Here is a 22,937-nt window from a genome sequence, read left to right as displayed (position 1 = left end):
CTTGATAGCCACATAAAAACAATGGGGAAAAGGAGGAGAGAAAAAGACCCATGCTGCAAAATATGCAGGCAGTTGGTCATTTTAGCCAGTAGAGAAAAAGAATCAGGAGACTTCATGGAGTTGCTGGTGAGTCACTAGGGTTTTAAAGTGTTCCCTCATACATTTATACAAAAGGATTTACTACATTATTTTCCTTTGCAATGGCACAACATACTGAGAACAGTCTTGCTATATTTAAAATGTCAAAATATGTTAAATATTATCTAAGTAGATACTTTCTGTTCCAAATTTATTAATTTTCAATTAGTGACTAAAATGGCTTTCAACGGAGAGCATGACAGGGCTTGAAGCTCTGACAATATCTTTGATCACATTGTAATTTCATTTTTAGATGTGCTATACCATTTCAGCAACATTCACAAGGTTAACCTTCCTGGAATTTTCCAATAGTAAGGAGGTAGGACTGTGTTATTTAAGAAGAGGCAATTAGTGGTACTACTTTCTGGGAGCAAACCTGAAGGACTAGCTTTTCCTGTAGTCCTATCCATTTGTCTGCCCCTCCCTGCCCCACAACAACATCTTTTCATGCTTTTAAATTAGAATAAGGTACCTAGTGAAATATGTAAGTGCAGTATTTTGCTTGGTTTCTAATAGTGCATTTGGTTATAATAGTAGAAGCAATAATATACAGTAAAAGCATGACATTCTTTGTTCCAACTGACATCAAAATGGTATTTTGAGACTTAAAGGCTTTCTCGTGAAATAGAACATGTAAAAAAAAACCGAAAAACAAAAACCAGAAAAACACAACAAAAAAAAGCACTGCAACTATATCATAGTTATAATTGTAAACAAACACTTTCTTGGTACTAATCTTTTTAAATACTTATTTCTGCTACATGGTGAAAACCTGGGCTTTTATATGACAGTGTAGATTGATTTACTCTTGCAGATTCGTTGTTCTCTTTTTGGTACTTCACGTGGCAGAGCTTTCATAAGTGAATTACCGAAACTTGAAAACACTGAATGTAAGTTTCATGAATGAGAAAAATTATGTACATAGCATAAACTCATTTATAATGCATGAGAATCTACCTCCTTAAGGTACAAGATCGCATTTATGGACTCATAAAAAAAGGAAATAGACATTAACTTAAAGCCTTAGTCATACAAATAAAACATAGTATGTTATAAAAATAGCATCCACTAGATTTACATTTTAAGTAGCAGAATATATTAAGAAAACATGGGGAAGTGGGGTTTTTTGGTGTGGAGATAGGGACTCATAAAATAAACAGTAGAATGAAGGTGTTCCTTCTTTCAAGGAAACAGTACACTTGATAATTTTAAACAATCTTTTGATGGTCATAATTCTCTAGCTTACACACAAAATCAGGCTGATGTCCCCCCCAAAAAACTCAATTACTTAATTTAAGCTACTTTGGGGATTTAATTGAAGCCAAGTTCTTCCATTTCAAAATTATTGCAACACAATTTTTATTTAATACATTATCAGAAAAAAGCAGCTTTTTGATCAGTTGTCAGGCAGAATACATCTACAATTATATGTAATAAAGTGCTCTTATCCCTGTTTACACAAGTGTCTTTTTTAAAAAGACTATTTTTTGCAAAGATAGATGGCTTGGAAAAAAAGAAGAAATTGTGAATTGTTATTCACATGGTGATAGTGTGTTTTCACTCTCCATTTTTAGAGATTGTCACCAACAAACTGGCAAAGCCTTAACAGTTATATGAAGAATTTGTTCCTTTCTATAAGAGAACAAGATGTTTCTGCTGCAACTAATGATAATATATTTAATATTATCTAACATTAGATAAAACATAATTGAAATAGGTAATTGCTGACAGGGTAATTGAGGTAAACCAAAACTTAACAACTTATCTCAATTAGAGCTATTCCTTTGTCCACCACTGTCCACCACAGTATCAAAATGGCAGGAAAAATGCTGCCATGATGATAAGAAAGATGGCAAGGCAACGTATAGATGAATAGAGAACAAAAAATACGAGAAAAAAACTTCTAAGCAGTTCAAACGTGTGATTTATAAATATAAAAAATGGCTTTGGAGAGAATAAAGATGGTGTAATGCAAAAGCAGAGGATGTTGAATGGCACTGCATGCATAATTTTTAGGCACACTGACACTGCAAATATGTAGGATATTGCGTTTTTGATAATTCTTTTCTAGAATAACAAATCTAACAACATTGAAAGCTCTAATGCATTAAAGCATACATATGGAAATCTTTTATGTTTTTCATACTGAAACATTTCAGGCTGAAAAGAGGACAAACTGATTTGATTTTTTTCTACATATTTTTCAATATACAATTTAGAAGACTGTATAATACATTAAATATTTTATAAGAGTTGGGTAGAATATTGCGCACTAAGTAAAAGCTACTTCCTAAACACTGTGTCCTTGCTAAACAAGTTAGGATTCTTCATGCTAGGCCTTTGCAGAAGTATACCCAAAGGGAAACCTGTCCTGATGCTTATTGCAACAGCTGTGCTAAGTATTGTTATCTCAGATATAGCTGTAGATTTGCACATGAATGATATAAAGCACATGGTTTTATGAAAATACTTAGCTGACTGTTTCAGAGAATGCGTTCCTTACTGATTTCATATGATAGAGTTTCCCCGTGGTCTTTGCCCATACTTAAAGAGAGGAACTAACTTCATAGTATAAGAAAATATAAGACGTCAGAGGCACATACTTCTGAGAGATTCTGTACATCTCCTTAGACATCAGTGTTTGCTAGATAAAGCCAAATGTTCTCATGGAACATTTGAGGACTTAACAACTTAAATCAGATAATATCCCATTGAATAAGAGAGGAAAGACTGGCCACAAGATTTTTTTTTTTTTTTTTTTTTTTTACATTTTTAAGCCTCCTTTCCAGTGGAACAAAATGAGTTACGTTTTCATAAAACAGAGCTAGTGCTAGCCTACAAAGTCACTCAATCATATCAAAACTGGAAAGGAGATAAAATTAGTGGGAGGGAGAAGGTGCCAGAAATACTGACTGAAATTCCAAAGATAATTTAGATTATCTTAGATTTAGTCATATTCCTCATATCCTCTATTTTGTTTAAATTTATATATTGCTTAATGAAAATTCTTCATACATCATCTGCTCATTGAAACCTTGAACCATTACAAGATTTAATTGACTAAAGTATTAAGAGTAAATATGGAAGCCTATAGCTGAAATTAACAGCTCTCAGACTATTTCTATAGAGATAAAAGTGTATGCAAACATCTGGGAATTACTCAAAAAAAAAAGGAAAAAATTTTGTCTGTTGTTTATAAACATTTGTGATCTGAAGAAGCAGCTATTAACATAATAATTTCACAATCAGGTTATAGTTGTCTTGTTTCTCTCAGAAAACATTCGGAAATAAGTGTGAATACAAAGATGGATTTAAGACATATATTGAGACTATATTACCACCAGGCATTTATACGAGCACAGCCAGCTGATAAAAAACTTAAGCCATATGATATTAAGGAGCTACACTAATTTACTTAGAAAGAAAAACATATCATATGACCTGTCTGATAAAAAAAGATTCCATTTTGAATATTTAAATATCTGAAAAACAAGCTACAGTTCAAGTATGTTACTGTTTCCAGAATTATTCAGTAATTTCAACAGACAAATGTATTTTATAAAGCCATAACTTTCCATATGTCTAATTAATCAACAGAAAAATCAATAAAAGGTTTACCCCTGAGGAATGACCCATCTTCAACAGTAAACACAGAATAAGAAAAGGCAGGTGATATTTTCATGTAAATAGCAACAACAAATAATCTCAGTGAAAAGCACTAAAGAAAAGTAGGGAGACAAAGATCAAAGGTTACATACTCTGATCCAACTTGTAAATAGTTGATCACCACATTTCAAGGAGGTACTTCTTGTATGTCACAGAGGGGAAACAAATATTTCAGCAATATTGCCATTGCCAATTGAGATGTGACCCAACGATACAATAAATACCAAAACAGACAAAAGCTGACATGCAATGGAACTTCTTTCATAATACCTAGTCCTACATCTTAATGCATTAATTAAATATCAAACTTCTTCATCCCTTCTACTATACAAGGACTAGCATCAATTCACATGAGAAGTATTACAGGTCTCCTCAGGATATGCGCAAATACTGATGTATCCTTGCATTTTTTTAAAGATGACAGACTTCCTGGCATGTCCTGGTAAAATCACAAAAAGTATGAACTTTCTTCTTTTAGAGAATGAAGTTACATAAACGGACTGAGCAAGGTATCTGAAGAGAAAAATAGATCTTCTGATTGCAGTTAATTATTACTCCACATTCTCTGAATAAAAACCTCTTAACAAAAAGTTGAATAGTTGTATGTCAATTTTACTACACGAAATGACAGTAATTGACATAACATTTTCAGAAGATCAGTAAAAAAAATCACCAATTACCCATTTTCTCTGGCTCACTGATTGCTAATAGATGAGGTTTAGTTCAGGTAAACAAGAAAAGGGAGAATAAAAAACAAATGTAATTTTATAAAAGAGAGAAACATGTCTAAAAAATACAAATCAAAGCTACTACTTTTTTCCCACAGAATACTGAAACTCCATGCAGCACACTCATATTAATCAATTACTTGCTCAAATTGCACTTTGAAGAGTGTGGTTGTGGCTTCCACAGGCATATAACATGGCAGGTATCTCAAACTACAAAAACTTCCTAAAATAGTTCCAAAACTTTCTTTAGCAGAAGATAAAAAGTAGAGAAGGAAATTATTTCACATCCAAACATGAGGCCTACTAGACCTTTCTCATCAGGAAAATTCAAGGGATTTCTGCATTACTGTATAACATCCATGTGTTATATAACAAGGTAATTTAATTCTGGGTAAATTTCTTTATACAGATTGATAGAACCAATTAGTATTTTTAATTTCTTTATTTGGCAGAGTGAGGGGTAGAGTTGGTGAGATTTTATTAAAAAACTGAGTACTACATCTGTTCCTTCTCCAGTCACAGTAAACTGTTCACTGTCCACAGTACATACGCCTCTTTAGCTTCAAAAAGCATTGAATTATTAATGAATATTTTGGGAGAAAGAAAAGTTTTTTTCATGTTTAATGATGTCTTACAGGGGAAGCATCATATAATGGTCAAAAATGTACCCTGGAGGGAAATATTTCCTTAATAACTTATTATCCTAGGTTCATTACTACAGTAAAAGGCCATCTCTGTCCTCGAGCAATATCACATAAGAATCATTTTTGTCATTAGTGAAACATCCAGTTATCCAAAATAATTTTTAGATCATTAGAAGGATTGTTACTGACTTTTCAATAGGCATACAGTTCATATTGGGTATGAAGCTTTGGGGTTTCCATCAAATAAAGGTGAGAACATACTTACTTTTCTGTCTGGCCAATTATATTTTGCAAATATTGTATCATATGTGTCCACAGCTCCATCAGTAATCAACATTATGGCTTGGCTGCAAATACTTCCTTGTCCTGTGTGATTGAACTGTGAAAGGAAACGATCATTAGTTACAGAACTTTGCTGTTAGATGAAGATAGATAGGATCACGCTGGATAAACATGGATATTTTCAAACCTAGCATGCTTAGAAGTAGGTGAAAAAGCCTCAGGTTGAAAACATTTTATCATAGATATTATGTTTTTGCTGAATTGTAACTTCAATTGTGTAACAGAATCTGGATTCATTATATATCCCCATTTTATCAGCTTGAAAAATAAGAAACATACATAAATATAGCCCTTCCCCAAATTAAAAGCGTATTCCCCTGTTTTAGATAGATGATCTGTATTGATGCATCTACATAGGGTTTGCTTTGATTTAAATATAATTTTAAAAGAACAAGCTACACAAAAAGAAGAAATTAATGACATAATTTTACTTTGAAGTACAGAAGATACACCACTTATAGAGAGACATATGACTATTCATATGGCATTCATATTCACTCAGGATTACATTCCATATGTTATTTTTCATAAAATATTTATCTGGGGGAACCAAGTTAATATTTATATATTCTCAGATTCTCCTATTACTTGAAATGAATACATATAAGTAATTCAAGCCACTGAACAGCAGTACTTGAGCACAGGTACTTAGACAGCAGTCAACATATCCTTTGGAGTATGCAAAGAAAGTTTCATTATTCCACAAACAGGATTTTCTCCTGGTCAAAGAGCAAGTAAATTGGACTGAGTCACAACAGAAGCTTTGATCTCTTGATTCTGGAATTGGTGCCTTAATTTTGAAACCGTCTATCTCCATTTGCTCTTATTGCACAATAGGTTCTTATTTATCTGTGTACTATTTTATATATTCAAGGAACTTAGGTGAAACATCCAGCTTTTAGCAAAATATGCAAAGTTGGAAAATTATTTGATTTTTAATTACTCTGTATGAACACTAAAAAAATCTGTGAGAAGATCAATAAATTGGGGCATTAACACACAACTCTATAGATTGGTCTAACATTTGAGTACATGCTAATGAATGAACAATCTTCTTTTGTTCTCTTCCTATGTAGTTTTCAGGTACATTACCAACTTTGAGGTCAGACAAGGTCTCATCCTAGCACCTTTCTCTTGGTATTGAGAAAGCCAAGCAATAATTACCTTGTCCCACCTCACTAGCCTCTCTGTGATGAATAATGCCAAAAAAGGGTGGTCCCATTTGAGAAGTAGTATTTAAATTTAAATGTGGATTACCTTGCAGTGACTCTGACAGCTTCTGGATTCAATAAAATTTATTCGGAGTATTCTAGTTTGATTTGGGATAGCAACTGCTCTGTCTTTTAAGTTTTCTGAAGTCTACTCACCCTTACATATTCACTGTTCTTCCCAAAACTCTAAAAACCTTTTTTCTAGAAAAAGTTCTTAACTTCTAAAAATGTCATCTTTGTAGACAGGCCTGCAGTAGGAAAGGGAGTCGATGGTGGGTTCCAGAAGCGCTCTGTCCTTTTTCTTCTGCCTTCACATTTCTATATCTGAGTAATCACATCCACAAATATCATTCAACAATCATTTATATCATCTACAGCTCTCCTCCAGGTCAGTTTCCTTTTGATCAAACACGAACCTCAGCGAACAGTAATAGAAACATGTTACTTAAAGGGAAACTAATGTGGGTTTACAGAGTTAGCTATATTTGGTCACTGCCTGTGTGAAAACTCCTATCTGTGATATCTGCAAGGCAGTCTATCCTTAAAATTCTTCAGTCATGACAGGTTTTCCAGTCTTAACCAGAACCAGAATTATTAAAATGGCATTCCTTTATTAGTATGATCTTAGATCCAATATTTTCTCATAAAGTTGAAGTTACTTGGTCAAGTGATATATTCTTCATATGGACAACATATTTTGAAAGAGACAAGGTACATTAAAAGGGAAAATAACAAAGGGGGAACGACTTCATATATTTATTTTAAAACATCACTCTGTATGCATCTGCATTATTCTATGTAGTTATCTGTTTGAATAATTTGAAGAATGAGATTAAATTCAAATGCTTTGATGAGTAATATCTTCTCATATTTGTCTAGAACTTTAATTTTATTGAATAGCAAGAGTGATGAAAGTGTTTTCCATAATAATAACAATGACAAGGGCCTTATGATGAACTACAATTAACTCAGTGATTCATCAGTTAGCAGCAAAAATTTCAATGCATCCTGACATTTACAGCATTTGGTTGTGATTAACAGTCTTTGAAATGTCACAGAATTTTATTTAATTGGCTATGATTTTTTTAAAGGTAATCACTGCAAAGACCGCATTTGTCACCAAAAGAGATAATTGCGGTTGTCACATGACATAGTAGGTGCCTAACTACAGTACCAAGCACTTCTATATTCTTACACTGTATAATGAACACGGCATAAATTGATGATTGGAAAGAATTTGGAAGTGGATTTTTAAACGTGCTTTTCAAAGACATCAGTATCAACCATCTTCAAGTCTTAACAACCTAGGCAAATACTGAAAGGTAATTGCAAGGCAAAATTAACTGAGTATAATTAGTGTAACCCCTGAACCATTCTAAAATCCAACCAGAATCTTAATAGACTATTTGTGTAAAACAAAGATTTTTCTTTTTTTCCTTTCCCTTTTTTTGCCTCTTTTTTTTTTTTTTTTTCCTTCCCTCCCCCCTCCCTTCTTTTTTTTAAATGTAGACGAGACATCCTTAGCTAACCTATAATTCACAAGAATAGATTTCTGGCACATAAAGGTCACATCCTATAGACACTGTGGAAAATGGTTAGCTGTACTCTTTCAAGGAGAATTTAAGTAGCTTTTTCTCTGGCCTAGGCTGCTTAATAGAAGCTCTCAGCAACTTTGCTGATACACCTGTATATAACGGAAAAGATTTTTATGCTGTCAATTCTGGAAGTATATATGCAAGAAGGCTTGAAGCTATTATACTCCCTTTTATAGTATAGATAGAAACAGTCATTACTCTACCTTGAGTAAATCTGAACATACATGTAGCATGATCCATCATGACTTTATAGATCAAAAGACTCTCACTCATCCTAGGTACAATTCAGTACATGGGATGTCAGTTCCCTTTATTCCCAAAACTATCTGTTTACCTAGTGAGATTTTTATACCACATCCATCATTATAACTTCAGTTGCCTCACAGATTTTAAAACAAAACAAAATCTCATCTCAGGCCTTCTTGATCACTGTAATGGTTTTTTGTTGTTTACACAGATATGGAAGACTAGTATACAACATCTCTTGTATTAAGGCTGGTTGCTATTTACTGTTGTGTATCTGTTTCCTGAGACTATATTCAGTGCCCATAATGGGGTTCTTAATAAACCCTCTACAAACAACCTAGAGTGTTCTTTACTTCATGCAGCTTTTCCCATTGCCATTTTTGGCATGCACCACGTGAAGGAGTTAGTTCCACACTGTCTGGGTGAACACGTAGGCAGTGGGTGGAGGAAGATCCTCATCTCTTTATTTTAGGATTTTATGCCTAGAAAAGAACTGATCAATATTGTGCTTCAAGATGAATACAAAGTAACTGGAACCATTAGTTAATCTATGATCCTACAGTATAAAGGCAGGCACACTTGTCAAGTCGAACCCTTTGGAGATTATTTTGTTGAGGTCTCATTTGCAAGGTACATCCTTCAATCAAAAGACAGTTTGCTACTTATTTTTACATGAGAATTTCTTTTTCCAGCAGACTAACAGATTTTTTTTCCCCAAAATAAATGACTATACTTAAGGAAACACTTTAAAACATTTTCACAAATATAAGCTCAGTTGAAAAAAAGGAAAACAAGAAGGAGACAGAAAAGGAAAAGGACCCAGGGGAGTGGGAAGCGGGGAGCGGAATAAAGGAATTCGCTTGTTGTATTTGTGACTGAAATATTTCTTTCCAAAACAATCCTGGTAAATGTGAGTGACAATAACAAAGTTTCTAAAAACATCAGTTGGCATAGCTCAATCTTTATTCTATCATCTATTAATTCATGAGTTGTGACTAGTTTGTCTGTGTTCTTAAAATCCAATTGAGGTTAGTTAGGATGCATATTAATTCTAAAGGTACTTCATTTTTAAGTCATGGGATCTACTAAGGCTAGATAAGCTGAAAAATAGATGGCTTGGGAAATGTTAGGAAATTTTAAAATGTACTATAAAAATGTTTTTCCAGCTTTCTTTACTAATCCTTACTAAGCTTAGTTGTAAGTATAGCAAGTTTTACTGAATTTAATTTGTGAGACAGGAATTAAGTCCCTGTAACTTTTACAGTGAAAGAAATGTATCTCAGTTTAAAGGAGACACACTGTAGTTGTTAAAATGGTGCCTCTTTTCAGACCCATACTTTGACTAGAGAGGAAGGGTGAATTGATTTCTAATGAATGTATCCCAGTCAACACTCCAAGGCATTGTTCAAACCGAGAATGATAAAGCGAACTAGTTCTGGATCTGAACTATCAAGGAGCAAGACAGGGGTCTAAACTGTCAGCCCTAAACTTAGGATCTTCTGTAATACACACCTACAGATCCCACTAATAGCAGTTATTTGGAGCCCATAGACGTAGAGTTTATAGATTTCTTGGAAACAGACTGTCTTGGAAGGATGTTGGGAGGCCAGTTTGGCTCATTGAGAAGAGATACCCTGAACATGTTACAGAGGTTCTAGTAGTATGAACAGGGCATTGATTTGTTTATTTTTGAAAGCTTGTCTCTAAACATTGTAAATTTCTTCTTTAAAGCTGAGATATATATATATATACACACACACAAATATATATATTTACTTTTCTGGATATGAAGTGTGATTCTCTCTCAAGGACAAGCTGTTCTTAGAAAGAAACACATAGTGGATTTACTTGGAAGTATCCATCACTAGCATTATACAATATTAACTGCCACCAGCTGGACTGCCACCATGATAACCATATCAGAAGAGATTCGTTTATGTCTGTACACAAACTAGAATGCCTAAGTACACAAGGAACTACATTCTCATCATATCATCATCAGACATTTAGTAGAAGAAACTGATCATCTAAAAAACATAGTCCATACATTTCAACCCAATAATTTGGGCATCAAAACACTATCTTGTGTTTGGATCTCATTGCAATCTCCCTTTTGTTTGTCGCTTTGGAAAAGCTTTTAAAAACCTTTAAGTAATCTTGTTTGAAAAACTCAAAGCAACAGAAGATCTTGCATAATCTATTTTAAAGGTTATTTAATGATTAAAAGTCCACATGAGTTTAATTCACCTGCCAGGAATTTGATGTTGCTCTGCCTTTCTAGATGATACCTCCCTCTTCACTTTAAAAACAAAACAAAACAAAACAAAACAAAACAAAACAAAACAAAACATCTTCCACTACACATAGGGGTTCTAAATCAGGATCACTTCACCTCTTAATTGATCTAGATTATTAAAAAGAATACATGCATAATATTTAAATATTTTCTTTTCTTTTTTTTAATAAAGAGGAAGCTTTTCTGGAAACACCAAAGCATTTTCAATCATATCTCAAGCTGCTAGTAGTAACTTCAAAAGAAAGTTAGTCACTTTTGCTGACTCACTAATGCAGTTGAAAGCTTACTGTGAGATGCAAGGAACAAGGGTTTGGCCTCCTGTTAAAAAGCAGTGAACTTTGGGCAAGATGGAGCATTCTGAAAGAATCCACAGAAATAGAAATTTTCTTCTTTTTTTTTTGCCTTAAAAAATGCTAGGTGGGGATTACATGCAGCATCATTTTGAAATAACTTTACAGCTAATACTCCAGGTCTTAAAATGGGAATATTTTGGGATAACAGTTTAAGTTTTCCTTAGGACTCATTGATCACTGATTGTTAGTATTTCACCTTGGGGCTCTTGGCACTTGCACACAAATGACTACCACTTTTTAATCAGTTTCCTGCTTTCCTCAGTCTTGAGGCTAACTGAAATACCTCAAATTTTCCCCCTCAGTATCTGCTCTGGCATTTGACGTATTTGGTGGTTTAGCCCTTCACAATGGCATTTGCTATATAGATCTTGTGTAATGAACTTTTCTGTAGCTTTGTGATATAGCAGTTTACAATTTTACAATTGCTCATTTGTTTAGAGATCCTGGAGAAGAGATCTGCTTGTAATTAGTTATTTTTAAAAAAGTGAACACTCTCCTTTACAGAAATCCTGTATCTAAACTGATATTAACAAAGAGTGTAAGCAATGGCTTTAGTCCTACCACACTACCTAGAGTTTTCATTCATAATATCATGAGAAATATTTGATGGTGCATTTTATTTTCATTGGTTTGCTCCCTCGTACTAATTCTCTTTCATTACTACTACTGCTCACTCTTCTCCTTTCTTTCATTGCTTTTCCCAATATACATTCCCAAGAAAGTATATAGTCAGCTGAATCAAAATACTGCCAAAATATTTCCTTGCTGGAATACATAGCATGAAAATATATTTTACCTTTGCCAGAAATGACAAAAAAAAGTCTCTGAAATACAGTACATAAAATCATTTCATGATAACCACTAAGACTGATGTGCACTTTGTAAGGAAAAGCATTTCAGACAGAGACAATGGGTCTGATTTTAATTAAAATAGCCTTTGAAGGACAATTTTCTGGACAACTAAGAATGCTACACTGATTTTATGTGGAGTTTGGGAGGGAAACTAGATGCCATGCACTAGATTATCTCCATGATCATGATGCTCATCTTCTAGAGACTGCACTCCTCTTTACAGACGTTATACACAGGAATGTTGTCAGGAAGTTGGCCTAATGGTTTTGGCAGATAAATAGTTAAAATAATATTAATACATATGAGCTGGTTAGGCAAAGCTTTACATTTCTCCCTTTATCTTAGAGTATTACAGAAGTACGTACAGAAGTGTTCAAATAACTTCTTTTGTATAAACTATTAGAGATATTAATTGTCATGCCAGAAGTCAAACCAATGAACAATCATTTCAAAACTCTAATAACAGTGTGTATTCTCAAAGTGTTTATGAATATACAAATTCCTGTCATTCCTAAAACATTAGCCCTTCCAAAGAGAAAAAAACATCTAAACTGTGAAATTTACATGTTACCCTAGTATTTTTTAACACCTAGAACAGCTACTGAAACAAACTTTATTTAATGTACACATGTATGCATAGGTGTATACTGCATACATCGACACAAAATACATTAATATAAAATGTATACATATAAAAATGTAAAATTGTTTATATCTTTCACCACACATAGATTATATAGAATTCTTGTTCTATATATATTTTACTACCATCACATTTTTGAGTTAGCTCTAATTTATTATCTTAAAATGGACAGTAATTGCTAAGTAGTAAGAAAGGGTCAGCAGTGTAAATCTGAAAAGCATTAACTTACTTCACTGAGCATGTTGAAAGCTTCATTTAAAGCAATGTCCAGCATTCCAATTCCTTTTGCAAAAAGTTTGTCAAGGTGTTCCCTGAAATGCTGAAACATGAACAGGGTTTTATTTGTCAGTATATTTGTACAACATACATGTTGATATCAATGATTAAGGATTTCTGAATTCTTCTTTAGACCTACTCCTTAAGCTTAAAAGACTGCATATACTAATTCATAAACCACAGCAATTCCTGGTTAATCCTTTTGACTCTTGAAGTCACACTAAACTAAGGTTATGTTAGAACAATAATAATGCAAAGGTATCACAAAATATGGTTTTGGGTAATTATTCGATCAAATAGTTTTCCTTTGGGTTTTTTGTTTGGATTTCTGTTTAGCAATATCCATATCTTCTTTTCACTTCATACAGTAATTTTTAAATTATTTCTATGTATTCAGCTTCTAGGTTTTCAGGATCTTCTGTTTAATAAAAATAATTCTTTCTGAAATTTAGCTTTGAGATTTTATGGGTTTTTATGATCCCTCCCTAAAAGATAGTAGACCCTAATCATTAGGCTATTGCAGTTTAAATGCAGTTTGTCAATGCCAATATAATATTTAGATTGATAAAGAACTACTCCACACAAGAAGAAATACAGGGCTAACCACTTGCTAGCTATATATGACTATCTTCAGTATTATGTTGTGTAGTCACACTTAAACCAAACTTTTGTAGTTTTAAATGGCTCATCCATTAAGCACTGTCATACTTGCTGGCCATAAGCATGGGTAAAATTTTATAACAAGCAGTTTTTAAAGGCTGACAGGTAAGAATTCATCCTATATTTTCCTCTTTCTAAACATATGTTATTTCTCCAGATATGTCAGAAGTTTGAAAAATTTCATGAATTTTGCACTCAACAAAAACACAGGACTACTATATAATATGTACATTAAATCGTAATTTTTTAGAGAAAATGTAAGCTATGAAGTACTAAGTAGCACATTTTCAAAACAATGTTAGCACTACTTTCTGAAAATAGTATGTTCAGAGGAGAAACAAATTCTCTTAGGTTTATAAGAAGGAGCAATATATCATATAAAAACAATATCATGAACCATGCTATCATAAAGGGACACTGTATGCAACATCAACAAACAAGTACTTCACTCCCCTGGATTTTCTATGATGGAAACATTTTTTTTATTATTATTATTATTATTATTTCATAAAATAAAAAGATATTACAGCAGTATATTGGAAGGCAGAGAACTACCTATTTGATTATTAAATTTCAGTAAGTAGAAACAGGAAAATTTACATCCTAGCCTCTAGGCAATTCTGAAGCCACAAAAAAGGGCTGCTTTTTCAAAACAATTATTTCATAGTGACCTAGTAAATATGGTTCATTGCAGCTCAATACTTTGAACATCCAAAAGGCACAGTCTTGTTCATCTAAATAAGCAGGGATAGCATAAATGCCAATACAGCTACACTGCAAAATGGTTCTTTTTTTCCCCAACTTAAACATAGCTAACTTAAGTAAATACTATTCAGTATCTCTGTAGTACTAGTAATTACTGTTTTAAATACATTTTAAAATATAATAATTAATTTGTAAGAAGAAAACGAAGACATATGTGGTAGGAAATAGCAGGGGAGGCAATGCTTTTGTGAAGCACTATTTCAGTCTCCACAACTGGATAAAAAAGTTACCTTAATAGGTAAGAGGAAGAATTTTATTTATCAGTCCATTGGTCTTAAAGCATTATTATAGGCAAGAAAACCAAATCAAACTAATTATCTTTGTAGAAGAATTAAAATACTTCTGTGCCTTGAATTGTGCCTTTCATATTTTTTACAAGTAATAATGAAAATAAGAATGAACACAAAATACTCAAATATTCCCAGACAAGGGCTACTTCAACTGTCAGCAGCACAACGCAGTGTGTTTTCTGGAGCTACTTCAAAACACAGTAACTGACCAGCAGCCAGATTCAGAGACTACTGACTTCAGTACTCAGGGTGATTTTAATACATATGGCCATCAGTCCATACACAAAAGGATTAACTACAGCACAGGACCGTTACAGTCGTTAAAGCTTTTCAGAAGCTCAGAAAGTACAACTGTTTTTCATGAAATATGTGAAGTTCATACAAATTTAAAATAGTTAATTGGAATTCTTCAAGAACTAAAATATATCATGTTTATAAAATCCTCCAGGAAACATCTTAGCAAAACCAGTTTTACATATAGCTGATATTTTAAAATAGAAAGTGTCGTTAACAGTTAAAAAAATATGGAAAGCAAGCAGTTTACTATTGTTTCAATGTCAAAAACAATTTCATAACATCAAAGTTATGTGTTGACTAGACCTTTTCAAGCTACTGAAGCAGCCCTGAGCTCACAGCCCATCTCTCCCAGACACATTGCACTAAGGTTAGTTTACAGTTACCACAGATGCTTCCCTACTAACACAGGGATTCACCCTGAAACAGAGGAGTGCTCTGAAAATCGATAAAGCCAAATTTTTGTATTGGAAATAAGTTTCTAATCTTACCTTTTCATAAATCAGATATGTTAAATATTTATTATAAATCATATTTCTCTTCTGAATACATTACTGCTTCATAATTAAACTAGAATTATTTTGGTATTAAAAACACAATATTTTATAAAATCTCTGAACATTTCAGAGACAAGTACAGTGGAATGCTTATTACAATCCATATACATTATCAAGTATGAAAATACAGCATAAGCAGATTACAAAAAAATTACTAGTAAACAGTATCATCTCTAGTGTATAATTCAGGTCACATGATCTGTCAGGAGAACAAATATTTTCTCTTGCCACAGGTGTACATATATACAGGTTCTGAAAAATACACTGTTGATATATGAAGAAATATAATAGTGACGTTTGACACAAAATAGTAAAAATGTTAAAAATCGATTTCATGCACTATGAATTTTAACAAATCAATGTTTTCTGCCTCCAGGCTTTGCAGTGAACAGATGCTACAAGGTGATTCTGCAAAAGGATTAAATAACTAAAATGCATGTGTGGTTTGATCTTTGTTTGTCTGGAGGGAGTTTATGGGGGTTTTTGATTTGTTTTTTAAACCAACTCCATTCTCTATCTTGTCTTTGGGTTTTTTTGAGAATTTCAGCCCTTTGTATGTCCACTGGAGAAATCACACAACATTCAAAGTAACATTTCTTTGTTTCTGTTTTCCTTTTTATCATACCAGATGCCCTGGATGTGTGGCATTAACTGGATCCATGCCAAAAGAAATCATGTTTCATTTTATAGGCAGCACAAATAATAGCTTCCTCAGACTGTTCACTCTACATCTAGCTAAGGCTGTTTATTATTAAACCATCAAAATGTACTGTTGTACTTTCATAGAGACTGGTTTTGCACCCTCTTAAAGAGTGGTACCTTACTATGACTTCAAAGGGCATACTACTGATACAACTATTATCTGTCATGCTGTTGTTTTAAGGAAAATCTTTAAGAAAAAAATCCAAATCTCCAAACACTCATTTTTTTCCCATTTCATGTGTCCAAGTCAGTACAGCAATTCCCTGCCAGTCATACCCTTTGTTACTGGAAAAGGCATTTTTAAAAGCATTGTATTCTTTGTGTATGAGAAAACCAAAGTTTCAAACTAGTATGCCTCTCAAAATTTCTCTACAACTTGCCCACATGTGTCTCCAACTGCCACTCAATTATTTCGTCCCTTATAAAAGCACCACAAAACAGGGAAGTATATTTCAACCCTAGCAGGAGTGAAAAAATGTCAGGGCAGGACATTAACCACTGAAACATCAATTTAAAGAAAAAGAATAAGTGATTTTGGAATGAGTTAAACACACCTCAATTCCACTTTCAATAACTTTCAGAAATCAAACAGATCCCAGAAAGCAGGAGTCTTCTGCTCTTAATGAGTCAAAAAGCATCTTTTAATCTTTACATCTTAAATACCTCTTTTTAGTAATAAACTGCACAAGAAATAATATTGGTTCATCTCAGATTCTCTTTACTGTCCTATTGGGAGCCCTTGTAGATTAATATCTCAATTTCCTAGAGTTTGAATTGGATATCTGTCCAACTGTGTGCACAAAAATTCGCATGCAACTGTATGCCTAATTTCCATGTGCAGTTACCAGAATGTGCAATACCTAATTGTGGAATTAAATACCTAATTGACATGCATAATCTTGGTAATTCTGAATGCTAATTAGGCACACAATTATGACAATCAGACTCTGATGTCTGATTACAAAATTATAAGGCCAGAGCTCAACAGAAGAAGCTGTGTCTTATTACAGTGAGGAAGCATAGATGTGTTCAGCTGTGGAGGTATCTATGATCCATTTAGAAGTGGCTGAAAAACATGAGCTGAAGAGAGTGAGGATACAAATCCACTTGTGCATGTCAGCCAGGACAAGGTCTCTGCAGATATCTACACGGGTTCAAACCAGAACATTGGTGATGCGTACACTTGGTCTTGTACCCTTGCATGCTGCTGATTTTGTCTGTTTATAAACACTATCCATTGTCAAAACCAGAAAGCCCCAGTGATCCTAACATCTGATAATAATCCACATATGCAAATCAAAAAGGTTCTCTCCTTTTCTTTTTAAACTGTGCAGAGGTTGTTAGGACCCTCCAAGTCAGAAACAAACCAACAAATACAGTTGATGGACCTAGAAGCAGGGAATGGGTTCTTGTCCTAGGTAGAGTTACAAATGCGCCTATTTGAAGAACAACTGGGGTATACTGACACTGTTTTTCCAAAGATGAAAATAATATTCACGTGCCTATTTCTGCTTAAAAATCAGGTGGCCCAACTTGGCTTGGACTATTTCTGAACCTAAACGAGGAAGAACATAGAAATATCTTTAATGGTCTTCATATTCTATGCTTCATGGGACAGTTATACAGAATACTAAAATGACACCACTGTTGCCTATGGCTTTGGCATAACTGAGCAAGAGGATAAATTTGTGACCATCTATCATGATTGAACTTGGAGTTTCTCTCATAATGAGATTATTGAAAACGTTTTTTGGTACACCCAGGTGTATTCACCTTTTCTAGCCTCACAGCTTCATCAACAATTGTAGGGATTTTGGACCATACTTGGTTAGATGATTACATTAACTTTTCAGACTTCAGAGATTAGGGTAAAATTCACTGGCAAAATATGAAAGCAAGTCATATTTCTGTTACTTCTTTTTTCAATTTCCTACTTCTGGTTTATTAGGGTTTAATAGTTAATAAATTTAAATAATTCAAGTTAAGTAATTTATTTCAACAAATCAGTGCTTGGGAGATGACATGTATGATTTTGCAAAGATTCAGAGCACTTTTTCATGATTCAGAACACAGAAGAATTTAGGGAAGTAGAGGGGGCTATCTGAATACAGGTGAGAATCTGATGTTCCTTTCCTAATTTCAGGTCATTGCAGGCAATTTAAAAACTCTTCTGAGATGAAGGCCAGAAAACTGAAAACTGAATTTTTCCTTTATGGCAGAAGCTCCCAACTTTGTAGCTAAAATGACACAACTGGTTTATCTAGCCCATAGTAAAGCTGAAGAATAATTTACTGATTTGGAGGCAATTCTGAAGAAATTCCAAGGTGTCTCTTTTTATTGGTCTCTTATCTTGTATGTTGTTCTAATGGCTTCACAAGGTTTACTCTCTGAGATTACAAAAGCTGACTGGTATCTATAATCACAACAAGATGACAAATTTTTACATTCTGGAAGTGAACAGAACCTGGTCACGCTCCTAACAAATGAGAGAGAGTCCCATGTCTGTGCAACAGTCAGGGAAACCTTTGGGGATCCATAACCTTCAAGGTTTTACTCTTTTTAAACAAGGAAAAGAAAGGAGAAGAAAAAAGTACAACCATCCTCATTTGACATCTGAGGAAACAAACACATCTGAAAGCAAGTAATGATACATTCAAGCAGAGAACTGAGTTCCAATTCTCAAATGCCAGGTAAGTGCCGTAACAAACATGCCATCTCAGACATATACAAGAAGAGGAGACAAGTTGTCAGCTAATGTAATACTCCCTAATGACTGGCATTAGTGTTTTGTTATAGCTTCTTTTTACCATAGCAAATATTTGCAGAATCTCACTGATGGATTTTTCCCTAGCATCACGACAAAGCTAGTCACAATAGTGGCATGCTTGGCTCAAGTTTTAATTGGTACACAGTCTACAAGACTTCACAGGCTGTTTTAATGCATCTTAGCATGAGGACACCACCTGAAACCTCACAAATAGAAATACATCACCCAATAAGTTCAGCTTGCTATGGATTATAGCAGAACCTTTTTCTGGAAGACCTGAAAACCTGTTTGCCTTTATATTCCATTTCTCTACCACTGACATTATGGAAGTACACTGGTAGTGAGTTTACTGTTGTAAACTTCTGACTAAATGAAGTCCCCATCTCTTATCTTCCTACTTACCTAGCTAAACCAGCCTCTTTTTTTTCTATTTTAGGGCTTCTGAATTAGTTACTTGAGTTATGCCCAACTTTCCATTTACAGAGTTTTCAGCATTTTTATTACAACCAGCAAAGTTTTTATTTCCTTCTCATTAAGGCAATATGGTACACAGTAGTCCCAGTACCCTGGGATAAATTTTATTACAGCTTACTTGTGATTACCAAAAATAAGGTACCATTTATGATGAGTAGGAATACCCAAACTACATGAGGTTACAGGACCATGGATTCAAGTCTAAGCATACATGAATAAAGCATTTTCAACTGATTCTAAAGAGGGAAGCAACAATTCACAACTGATACATGCAGCAGAGTTTATACAGTTACACTGGAAAACTATATTTGCTATTAATTGTTTGACGAGGGTGAGCTTCCTACAGAATAGCATTGTTAACGGGTTCAACATTCCTCCAGATTTCTCTGTCAGTTTTAGTGCAAGTCTTCGCTACTTCTAGTATTAGTTCACATATTCATCCATGCATGCTGTAACTCCAAATGTTCCTGAGACATACGTGGCAAAGATTTATCAGATTTGTGAAGATGAACTACATCAGCATATAAACCAGTGGGGGGAAAAAAAAAAAAAAAAAACCAACAAAAAACCCCAAAACCCACACAAGAATCAGAAAGCATATGTGGGAGGTGGGAGAGTGATGTTTACTGATGTGTCACAGGGAAGTTTACCCACATGTACTAACAGTTGATAAATGTGCATTCACATCTGTAAAATGCATTTAAGCATCATCCCATTTAAAATCCATTGCCAGGGCAACTACAGGTTAGCTTGCCGGTGGTGATTATCCAACTACTTGCATTCCCTGGCACGTTGTCTTGGTAGACTGGATTTTTTCCAGGAAAACAATCCTGAAAACAATGCTGAACAAAGAGCTCAAGATTCAATATACTCAGATTAAAAACAAATTCTTGTTAAGTAGATTTGTTGCCTGGGGCTGCAATAGAAAACTTCAGACCAAATTTCAATGGTCTGGGGCTAGCTGAAAGTTTTCCGGGTCTGTAACGGCTAGCCAGTTTTTAAAAAAGTAGATTTCAGTGAGACTTTACGTTTTTGGTCTTTTAACAGTTAAGCAATGCAGTCCACAATCTTTTTGGAGATCTGACAGAGATGGATAGATAACTATACACCTAAGTAATTTGCTTAAATAAAATTCAATATGCAAAAATTGTGTTTACCGACCTCTTATTGGCAATTTCACTCAGCTTCATTGCTGAATCAGTCTTCTGGTTATTTAATTTCTGGTAATTGCATATAAAAATAAAAGCTCATTGGAAGGTATATACTACATCTGCCTATTTTTGTCATTCTAATTTACACAGGGGTAAGTTCTTGATTTAGTTTGGAGTTACTGTGCCTATCTGTGCATCTAGAAGATGATATATTTCATCTGGAAACATTTACAGAGAAATGTCCTCAATCCATATATAGTACATTAAAACAACATATAAAAGAGGAATGTATATTGTAATATTGTTACTTTAAATCTGGAGTTACATTAAATCAGATTGTCATCCGATTCCTTTGGGGTAGGTAAATTGTAACATGGAGTTTCTCAAAGATGAAAACCTCTTGGCCCAAGAAAACTAGTATTAAAATAGGCAGTTCCACATGTTTGTAATTTGTGGAGAAAGTGCAGACGGTGACAGAATAGTGTCTGAACTATTTCCCACTCTTTTTTAAATTTGTGTATAGCAAATTGATACACTTCAAGGTAGCAGCTGTTTAATGCTGATGCCAAATTATAAATTAGTCTGGTAAAATTCAAATATATGTTACATATTTTATATTACTAAACCACATTTAGGATCACAGATTAATTTCAACCTCATTTATGCTACCCAATGTAATTATAGATTTCATTTTTGTGATAAATGAAACTTGAAGCAAGTTTTGCAAATTAGGGATAGCTTACAACATTCTGAGAATATGTCTCCACATATCTAAACTGAACCTTCAATGCAGGAATGTGCCAACATAAAAATTTAATGTCAAATACTAGGCTATGAAAAATTATAGAAATAAGTGGATGCAACTTGATGCCTGCCATATCACCTGAAATTATAATTATTCTTAAAACAAATTACTGTGTTCCCCTATTGTAAAAATGAAAGTAGAAACACCGTATGTTGGAAGAAATCTAGTACTGGGATGCCTAGTTTGTATCTTAGTAAAACTGTTGGCACATATATTAACACCACTCACATCAGTCTGACATATTTGAAGTTTAAGTTTGTCTTTTATAAATACATAAACCAGACTTGATTCAATAAGGTTTCTCAAAAGGATTATGCCTTCTGAAGTTGTATCTGACCGAAATTCAAGGTGCAATTAGATCCTCACTAAAAACCTACACATAACACATCTTTTACAGAAAAAAAATACTTGATCAAAACCTCTGGAAATTTCTAAACATATTATACTAGCATCTCTTCCTTGTAGGTTGTTGCTCGCAGTAAAAAAAAAATAAAGTTAAATGAAGATTTACAACTCAAGACTGCATTACTTTGCTGTTCTTGAAGCTGGGAGGGAACAGGTTAGATGCTTAGAATAATCATTTCTTTCAATGTATCCTCACACTTTCTTAAAGAAAAGCATGTTACTTGATCAACATGCTGGAGATTCAGGGCTGAAAAACCTGTTTTCTCCAACCTTCATTCCTTTCCCATAATAAAAATGCATGAATATATTAAATGTTTAAATGCTTAATTACATTAAACTTATTTGATGCCCTTTAACAATCTACTGTAATGCACCAGACAGATACTTATCAGTGCTTTAATCAAGCAGTGATCTTGATCAAGTAACCCCTACAGGTATTATGAAGCTTGTTCAAAAAAAAAAAAAAAAAATCCTGCCTTCACTACGCCAATCACTATGAAATCTGCTGTACCAATCTTCAAAACATGCATTTGGCTAAGTTGAAAGCTGCAAAGGTAAAAGTACTCATGCTACGTTTTCTTTTCGGTTTAACTATCTTTACTTAACAAAACAATACACGGTCAAGAATCTTTGGCTAACTTGGGCTCCTATACCATATAAATTAACAAGTAAATCTAACTTGTCATTCCTTACTAAAGTGGCTGTGAGAACAGACACCTAAAATATTAACCACAGGGGTAGAGAAATAATAATTTAAGTAAAGATGCAACCAGAATACAGATTGCATATTGCAGAGGAAATGAATGCAGCTTCATCAATACAACTGGGTTGTCACTCAAAGAGAAATGCAACTTCCTTGCTCTGTATGCACTTTGTATAGATTTACTCTAGTGTCAGGCCCACATTCCTACCTGAAAGAGAAAAATGGCCAGGGCAAGGGTTGGAGGCGGAGGGGGCAGGGGAATGTGGACTTTGTAATATCTTTCCTGACATTTGGAACAGAAAACTTAGCCAATTACTCAAGGGAGAGTGTCACCAATGAGTGGATATAAGATGGTTACAATGCTTTAAATGCTT

General features: G+C 33.9%; 1 protein-coding gene across 6 annotated transcripts in view; it reads right to left on the bottom strand.

Annotated features, from left to right (window-relative positions):
• CACNA2D3 (calcium voltage-gated channel auxiliary subunit alpha2delta 3) overlaps positions 1 to 22,937 on the bottom strand; it is a 481,763-nt gene that overhangs the window by 230,061 nt on the left and 228,765 nt on the right. For all 6 annotated transcript variants that reach the window (XR_003927719.1, XR_003927720.1, XM_030043854.2 and 3 more), the window contains 2 exons: positions 12,944 to 13,033; positions 5,442 to 5,555 (listed from right to left, as the gene is read on the bottom strand). Coding sequence is in view for 4 of the 6 variants with exons in the window: in XM_030043854.2 (XP_029899714.1) it covers positions 5,442 to 5,555; positions 12,944 to 13,033 (204 nt within the window). In the remaining 2 variants the exon portion in view is untranslated. The remainder of the gene's footprint in view (positions 1 to 5,441; positions 5,556 to 12,943; positions 13,034 to 22,937) is intronic.

The sequence above is a fragment of the Aquila chrysaetos genome, chromosome 20 (genome assembly GCF_900496995.4).
Source record: "Aquila chrysaetos chrysaetos chromosome 20, bAquChr1.4, whole genome shotgun sequence".
In the NCBI taxonomy this organism is placed as follows: domain Eukaryota; kingdom Metazoa; phylum Chordata; class Aves; order Accipitriformes; family Accipitridae; genus Aquila; species Aquila chrysaetos.
This window is presented reverse-complemented; position numbering and strand designations above follow the sequence as displayed.